The 8857-nt window shown below is 40.8% G+C and overlaps 1 protein-coding gene across 2 annotated transcripts in view; it reads left to right on the top strand.

Annotated features, from left to right (window-relative positions):
• The window catches only part of KIAA0319 (KIAA0319 ortholog), a 48296-nt gene extending 44897 nt beyond the window's left edge, over positions 1 to 3399 (top strand). Inside the window, exons 19-21 of one of the 2 annotated variants that reach the window (XM_051609943.1) lie at positions 132 to 222; positions 2259 to 2350; positions 3205 to 3399. In XM_051609943.1, coding sequence (XP_051465903.1) covers positions 132 to 222; positions 2259 to 2350; positions 3205 to 3380 — 359 coding nt within the window. In that variant the 3' untranslated portion in view covers positions 3381 to 3399. The remainder of the gene's footprint in view (positions 1 to 131; positions 223 to 2258; positions 2351 to 3204) is intronic. The other variant, XM_051609945.1, reaches the window with a different exon arrangement.
• Positions 3400 to 8857: the final 5458 nt, after the last annotated feature.

The following is an 8857-nucleotide window of genomic DNA, read 5'->3' on the forward strand; positions in this document are numbered from 1 at the left end:
AAAGTGCCAAGTTTTCCTAAGTTCCTGTTGCCACTCCCCATTCCTCAGGGTTGTTTATTCTAATAGAGATATATTAGAAAATATCCTATCCATGTTACTTTACAAAGCACTGCTGTGTTTCTTTTTTTCAGAGTGGAGTATACTCTATGTGACTGTATCTGTTTTTATTTTGATTGTGGTCATGATAGGGCTTGCCTGGCTCTGCATCTGCTGCTGCAAAAGGTACATGATTTGTGTTTCTTTTTAATGGGGTATATGCAAAAAATACTGTACACTACTGCCACATTTTAGTCCAGTCCTTAGCACTAAACCACTGAACTCTTTTCAGGCATGTGAGGAGCTTCCTGTAGCTATTTTTGTATTGATGCACTTTGGTTGAAAAAAGGAGTATCCATTTATGGCTCTGCTCTTCTGCATTTTGAAAAACAAAATGCCAATATAGGAGTATCTTTCATATTAAGAGATAATTTATGTTAAAGTGCTGAGTGAATACTTCCCACTGAGTCCTTCAGATAATCCCTGCTAAAAAAATAAAGAGGCATACCCTGACAATCATTGATGTAGGAGTGTTCTAGGCTATAGGAATGGAGCTGCTCCTAACCTGGTGTCTCCCCTGAACAGGAAGGGTGGACAAGTGGGCTGATTCTGGCTGGCATGAAAGGAGTACTGCAGTGATCTCAGTCATGCAAACTTCTTAATTCTTTTTTCCTTAAACAGTTTTGCCTGCTACTGTATGTTGTTTCCCTCTCTGCTTCCCCCTTTCCTTGTCTTTCCTAGTGAGCTGATAAATTCTCTTTCAAGTGACAAATCCCTGCAAGTTCTGTCTCTAGAGCAAGTGTTTTTGCTGCTGCTCAAAAAGCCCAGCAATTAGATAGCTTGTTCAGGTGTTAGCAAAAATGTTAATGTTACCAAAATACTTGGATTTTCTGGATTTTCAGGTTTTTCTGTCTTTGCATTATGTAAAGGATGCTGTTCGAAATGCACAGTTGATACTGTTTTCCTTTTTATGGATGAAGGAACAGTTTAAATAGAAGTGAGTCCCTCTCCACGTGGGGGTGGAGCCTCACAGGCTTGTGTGGATTTGGTGAGAAAGGGAATGTTCATGGAGTTCAGCTACTTCTTTCCTTTGTCCTCATGTGGCTTGTGCCAGAGAGAGAGCTGGTTGATATAGTAACATAGAGGAGGGACATGCTGCACAAGACAAAATGGCAAGACCTGCCCTTTGCCTCATAGAGACGATGGGGAAAAGATACCTAATCTAAAATTTGGCTGGAATTCTGGAGGTTTAAATTTTGGAGGTTCTAAAAAACTCCATATTTTTAGAAGACTGTATGGAGAAGGCCAAATGCCTGGCAGTTGTCATGTAGGCTGAGCAGTAGGCGGTTTCTCCACTGTGAACTCTGCAGTCATGGTAGGAGTGCTTCTCCAGACATTGCCAGAGTCAATCTTTTCCTTGACAAAGGCCCTCCCTCCCACATTATGATGAAGAGGGCCAGAAACATGCCTGAGATGTGACAGCATCTTCTAGGAGGTGCCCCTTTGGTTTAATGCATGAATGCTGTTATTTCTGCGCAGAGATCCTTTGTTCATTCCCTCTTGATCCAGCATAACAAACAGTTCTCTGTTTGTTTCTCTTTATCCAGGACTTTCCTGTCTGTATTAATTAGCAGATGAGTAACTCCTGCATATAGATGAAACTTATAGAGATGATGATGTTTGCAGCATTGTGGAAGTAGATGCTGGGGAAGGATTTAAATTAAGAAAGAACGGGTGGGGATTTGCCAGAAGGCCTTTATGGCTTTGTCCCTGCATATATATCTGAGGAAGCCAGTCTCCATTTTTGTCAGGTCTTTCCTCTAAGCATAACCAGACAACACCACTCAGTTCAACAAAAATAATTGGGGACTAACCAATTCTTACAGAAATCTTATTTGGAAATTAGTTTATCTACTTTGTGTCTAGTTACTGTGTTGAAATTGAATAAACTGAACCCCTGTGGCCTAGGAAAGCAAGTCAGTCTTTCTTGCTTTCTTCATCGTTATATATCAGAGAGAGAAAATAAATTACACTGTCTGGTGCAGATTGTGCAGCTGGTTTATACAGGTATAAACTGGAACAACTCTTTTTATGTGGAAGTGAGAGAAGTACAGTGAGGTTCTGTATATTGGGGTATGTAGCTATGTGTGTGAAAAGGAAGAGGGAGTGGACTTTGGTGTGCATGTGAGAATTAAATGTATTTGTGGTAATTTTCTTTCTAGCAGAAAGAGGACAAAAATAAGAAAGAAAACAAAGTATACCATCCTAGATAACATAGATGAACAGGAAAGAATGGAGCTACGACCCAAATATGGTAAGTGCTATCTGTTTCAGCTGGAACTCATCCATCAAGTTTCCAGTCAATGTATTTGAATTGATGCCTGCAGCCAGGAGGAGCCCAGAAGCTGGCTTACGAGTTTGAGAGAAGCAAGTATAGACAGTGAAATGGTTGGGGGAGAATAACTTCCTTTCTGTCATGAGGCCCTGGGCTCAGCCACTACTCTGAGCTTCTTAATTAATCTCAGTTTAGAACATTTAACTGTCCCACAGACTTTCTCCATGTAGCCTCTCCCCATACACTTTACTTAGGAGCTGTGCTTACTGCTGTACAGCAGTTCCCTCCTGGCCCATACATGCCCTGATAAGCATAGGTAGACTTCAGCTGCTAGCCTCTGTTCACACTCGGGTTTACCAGAGTTTCAGTTTTTAATGGGGGAAATATTGGAATCCAGGGAAATAGAATAATCCTGAGAAACTTCTTTCCTAGGAAGGCAGACATTATGTTTCTGTAGAAACCATGACCTTTCCTTTGCACTTGTGTTACTCAGATAGTGGAGTGGACAGACTGATTTATAGATTCAAGCCATTAAAAATGCATAAGCTATGTACTAAGATAATCTAATTGTTTTGAATTTAAATGCATATATTCACATTTCAGAGCCAAAAACTAATGGGCCTGTAGTGAAGTCCGAAAAGTACCTGCCTGACAATATATGATACCTCCCAGGCCATATTTTGTATTGGTGGTGGGAGCAGTGCATGCTGTTATGCTGGATTGCAGAGAATGTTTTCACTCACCTTTCATACCACAGCAGAGGACAGTATGTTTAGTTGTTGCTAAAAAGTGAAATCTTTCTTATGATCTTGTTTTGCTATTTTTATTGTCAGGTATAAAACACAGAAGTACAGAACACAACTCCAGTCTGATGGTCTCCGAGTCAGAGTTTGACAGTGATCAGGATACTATCTTCAGCAGAGAAAAGATTGTGAGAGAGAATCCTAAAACCCTCATGAATGGATCCATCAGAAATGGAGTTTCCTTCAACTACAGCAAAGACAGATAACTGAATGAGGGTAAAAGCGCAGAACATGCTGATCCAACTCATCTGAAACATGTTGGCTCACGTTTGTTTTTCCAGAACTGAAAGTTTCCTAAAATTGCAGATGAAAGGGTAAATTTCTAGCACAGTTAAAGGAAAGGAGGAGGAAGCATTAGATGGTCAGCTATCTTCTCTTGTCACTGTTACAGGAATAAGGAAAAGCACATTTTATTTCTTGCGTGTTCTGCTGAATGTTTGTCTGAACTTCAGAAGGCCTTTTTCTTCTATCACTGCTACAAAACTAGCCAGGGCTGTTAAAGCTACTAACAGTGATAACAGAGATGCATACAGATTCATGTCCTGTGCTCCTGTCTCCCTCTCAGAGAAGCAGTGTGATTTGGATGCTGACCTAAGAAAGCGAAAGCCAGTATAGATAAATCCATTACAACTAGAGAATAATATGTGACCACAGGCTCCATCTTCATTTTCAGTTTAGGCTGGGAACAGAGAGCATTTTTAGCTCATTGTGTTTATCTCTTACTGTGCTTTGTGAGTTCCTTTTCTAGGGTAGAGCTCATCAGGTGGAAATGTCTTTGTTTTCAAAGGAAGTTTACAATTTAGCAGTTGCACTTACCAGCTGTAAAGTACTCTGATACATCTCTGTCCTCTAGGATGCACTGTTCCTTGTATTTACATGGAAACTGGTAGGTGCAGGGAAGTCCAGCCTTAGGTTGCTTTCTTTGGCTCTCTGGAGTCTTTCATGTCCAGCTGGGAATCAGTGGCAAAAAGGCAGAAAGTACTTGATGCAATGCACCTTCAGAAGCATTTTGAGCATTCCAAACAATTTTTTCCTTAGAGAGCAGTTTTAAGCAGCTCTGGACCTTTAAAGACTGAACCCTCAGCTGAGAGGAGTTTTCATCTGTCAGCCTCAGTGCTCAATTAAACAATGTGCCAGGTATTTGTGTAGTGAAATGCCTGTGGCAAAGTATCCTGTGTGGAGAAGGAGGTTCAACACCTACCTTCATTGTAATGGGAATTGGTACTGAGGAAGGTTTTAGTTTGAACATTAGGTTGTTTTACTTTTTCCTCTGTGCTTAGTGGCTAGATTTGTTGGCCTGTATCCCTTTAGGTGTTTGGGAAGGGTAGGTGTGTTGGAATTCTGACCTGGAATTGAAGACCTGGCTTTCATACATAAGCCTCACTTGTTGGGGCTTTAGCGTCAGTAGCACTGTCTGGCCACAATGTCAGCCTTTCCTGTAGAATCTTTACTGATGTGCTGGAGTCTTGGGCTGAGCTGGAGGAATGATGTGTTCTGAGGGAGAAAACAAATATTTTGGAGAGGGTTTTTTTTAAACTTTTAAACTTTTTTTGAATTTAGTCTGGTGGTGAAAAATCATTAACAGAGAAGGGTGGAGCAGTATAGAGATCAAAGGGAGCAGATGGGAAGGGTCAGGGAGGGGACCTAGCCCACCTCCATAATAAGGAATAATTTGGTGGAGAACTTTGGGGCTTTTTCTATCCTTTCATGGAAGTTCCACACAACAGAGTGTAGTTGAGCACTGTGGCTTCTATGCTTGTCATGTTAATGGAGTTGAGCAAAAGTCAGAAGACCTATCTAGGTCTAAGGTTGGAAGGAATCAGTAGTCAAAAGTTGCAGCAGCATATCCTGCTCTTACCTGGTATCACAGAATGTTAGGGGTTGGAAGGGACCTCTGGAGATCATCTAGTCCAACCTCCCCTGCTAGAGCAGATGGCACAGGAACACATCCGCATGGGTTTTGAATGTCTCCAGGGATGGAGACTCCAGCCTCCCTGGACAGCTTGTTCCAGTGCTCTTGTTACCCTCAGAGTTTCATCTTTGATTCTCAAATGCAGCCAGCAAAAGTCCCTAAGGCTACTAATGTTGCACTGAGGACCATTTATCTTGTGCCCAGCCCTGAATTTCTCTGGAGAGCTAATTATGGCTGTAAGGTTCAGAGTAGTGGGAGAGGCAGTGAAGAGCTAAAAAGGGCTAATGCAAGTGTTTTCCATGTTTTTCCCATACCCATCAATAAGATGCAGGATAAATGGTGTGATTTGCTTTCTTCAGAAGTCAAGTTTTAACTCTACATGTATGGGAGTTTTAGACAAATGTGCTTTACCTCACCCTCCCCCTTCTTGAGTGTGTGTATGTGTGTGTGTATATATATATATTAATAACTTGGTCAATAAAAGCAAGGCCAGTTTTTGATGTTTTTCAAATTCTGCTCCAGGTGTGTTAATACAATAAAGCAATGTTCACTTTAAAGCATTCCTGAAGAAAATTAAGGCCCTCTCAGAATGCTGGTTTTTTCCCTCTTAAAATCAAAATGGAATTATGCTCCTGGGAACATGCATTTTAAAAAAATGTTGCATAAGCAACTGCAACTTCATATCGGCCGTGCTGCCTTTTATGCTCTTGTTAAATACTGTGTCCAGTGTGCCTTTATCTAGAAACTTATCTTTTAGGATATGTCAGTGCAGTCAGCAGCATCCTTCAGTTTTGTAAAGTCGGGAACTTGTGTGTTTTGAGTGTATTTTACATTTTTAAAGCTGGTGCTGAAGCCTAGAAGGTTGTTCTTTTGAGGAATTACAATTCAAACATATTTTAAAAAAAACCACAACACAACAAACAAAAAACACACAACAAAACCAAACAAAAAAACCCACAACTAAAACCTGGTTCTCTAGTAGAACAACTACAGGAATCAAAAACCTACTTTCCTTAATGCTGCAGAGCTTTCCAGGCTCTTTCTTCTCCCATACACACATGCCGTGGGCTCCAGTTTTTGCACTGGTGGCAAGTTTATGTGCCATGAGAACATCTACTAGATTTGGCCAAATATTTCTCACTCTAACAAATACAAAACATTAGACCTATTTCTTATTGCATAAGGCCCTAACAAGTGGTGGCTGCTTATTAGATTCTGTTCTCTAGATGGCACTTTGACATCTTCATAGTTATGTTTCAAAAGATTAATATATTTTAATTTTCGAGCTCCTTCTACTTCCACTAGTTTGATTCTTCCACCCCATTGGAATAAGTAATTCCTCTTACATAAGATGGCTTGAGCTTAATATGAAACTTGCACCAAAGTTAAAAATAATATTTTCTGGCTCTGTGAATTTCTTGATACCACATGTTAGTGTCACTTGGCCAAGCATGACTTTGTCAGGAAATTAGGAGACTGCAGCAAGCTCTTTACCTCAGAATTGCAGAATCACAGAATCTTAGGGGTTGGAAAGGACCTCTGGAGATCATCTAGTCCAACCCCCTGCCAGAGCAGGATCACCTAGAGCACATCAGACAGGAATGTGTCCAGGCGGATTTTGAAATGTCTCCAGAGATGGAGACTCCACAACCTCTCTGGGCAGCCTGTCCCAGGGCTCTGTTTCCCTCACAGTGAAAAAGTTTCTCCTCACGTTTACGTGGAACCTCCTATGCTCCACCTTGCACCCATTGCCCCTTGTCCTATCACTGGACATCACTGAGAAGAGTCTGGCTCCATCCTCTTCACACTCACCCTTTGCATATTTATAAACATGCATAAGGTCGCCCCTCAGTCTCCTCCAAGCTAAAGAGACCCAGCTCCTTCAGCCCTTCCTCACAAGGGAGATGTTCCACTCCCTTCATCTTTGTGGCTCTTTGCTGGACTCTTTCTTGATTCAGTATAATTTTTATTTCTAGAACTGTTGCTTTCTTGCAGAATGTCAGGTCATACCTAGAATGAAAGGGTCAGAAAACTAGCTGTTAAGGTGCAAACACAATGGTAGAGTTCTGACGCTAGTCTTCTGGTTATGAGTTTTCCTTCAAATACAGAAGAGTGCTGGCAGCTTCTTTGTGAAATAGGGATACTCCTAACAGTCTTGTCTGCACTGAAAAGCAGAGGAGACTAGATGTAGCTTGTCATGCATTGCTTAGAGCCCAAGGAAAATAAAGAATAAATTCTGTTTGGCACTCATCAGCTACTGACTGTCTGGAGGCAAACAATATGCTGATAGTTATACAGTGCAGTATAGCCTTGGTGTAAGCGCTGGATTTTCATTTGCATCCTGGTTTTACCTTTGTATGTGCTAATGGATGCACAAGCAGAGACTGTCCAGCTCTGTAAAAGGATTGCTTTTGTTTGCATTTTAAGTAAGGAGCATATTTTGGAAAAAAACCTTTTTTAGCATTACTGCCTGAGGCATTAAAAAGGCTCAGTACTCAATTTCAGCACTCCAAGCATTGTGTATGCAGCACAAAACACATGCTGTAGGCAGGTCATTGGCTTGTGTTTTTAATTTTCTTCACCAAAATGCTACTGTAATATGAAACAAAACTTACCTTGGCAAATCTGCTGAAATGCTCATCCAAATTCTGTGTCCTGTGGTTCAGCCTTTCATATAAACTCAGTAGATTGCTGAGAAATTCAAGCAAAATGTAAAGTCTAATTGCAGAGGTTTTCTCATGTGAGGCGGGAAAAAATGGCTATTCTTGCTTCATGTGTAAGAATACATTTTCTTTTACTGCATCCTTTTAGGTAAACAATCTTAGCAGTTTCCCTCTGTCAGATGCATCAGATACAAGTACTGTTCAAGCATCTGGTTCATGCTGTCATGTGTTTGCTTGTATGATGGTAATTTTCCTTCTTTCTTGATCTCCTGTGGGCAAACAGAAGTGTGCACACATGCAGGAACCTGACAGTGTGACTGAGTGCAGGTGTGTGTTCTCTACGCTGTATTTAAACTTTCCTTAGACAGTTCTTACGTTCTTGAAATCGTTGAGTTCCTAGGGACATTTTGTATTCCTGTTCTAAGCCTCAATTAAAACATGTTTTGCCTCTCAATATATTGATAACGGGCTGCAGTCAGCTGGAGCTTTGGGATGGTGGTAACAAAACTATTTTAGTCTTTTGAGGCATTTATGTGAGGTTTGAGAGAGGTAAACATTCCTCTAGAGGAAGGGAAATGGGACAGGGGTGAATTAGAGTTTCTTAACATCAGCAATTTCTTGTGTTTGATCCCTAACTATAATATCAATGCCCTACTTCTACAGCAAAGGACAACCCGTTTCACATCTTTTAGGTCCTAACTCCCTAAGGCAAGGGGGGAACTTTAAAGCTTAGAAATAAAATTTTAAAAAGGAGGGAGAAAAAGTATTTTCCCTTTTGCACAGGCTACGAATCCAGTGCATGTGAGCTGCACATCAGTAGTTTGTCTCCACATGGAAGCACTTCTCCCTGTGGGTAGATGGGTGAGCTGTTACAGAATTTATACTAGGAATCTGTTTCTAGACAATGTTATTTAATGCAAATGGTAATGTATTGTAACTGGAACCATTTCTGAGCTGAAATAATTACATTTATGTAACTACTAATAAAGTTTTGTCTTTCCTTCTAGGAACTTGTCAGGTACTCTTTTAGACATGGCATTCTGTGGTATTCTTTATTGGACTCAACACTCAGGTCAGGCTAATAGAGATGCATTGTGTACCATAGCTT

The sequence above is a fragment of the Apus apus genome, chromosome 2 (assembly GCF_020740795.1).
Source record: "Apus apus isolate bApuApu2 chromosome 2, bApuApu2.pri.cur, whole genome shotgun sequence".
NCBI lineage: Eukaryota > Metazoa > Chordata > Aves > Apodiformes > Apodidae > Apus > Apus apus.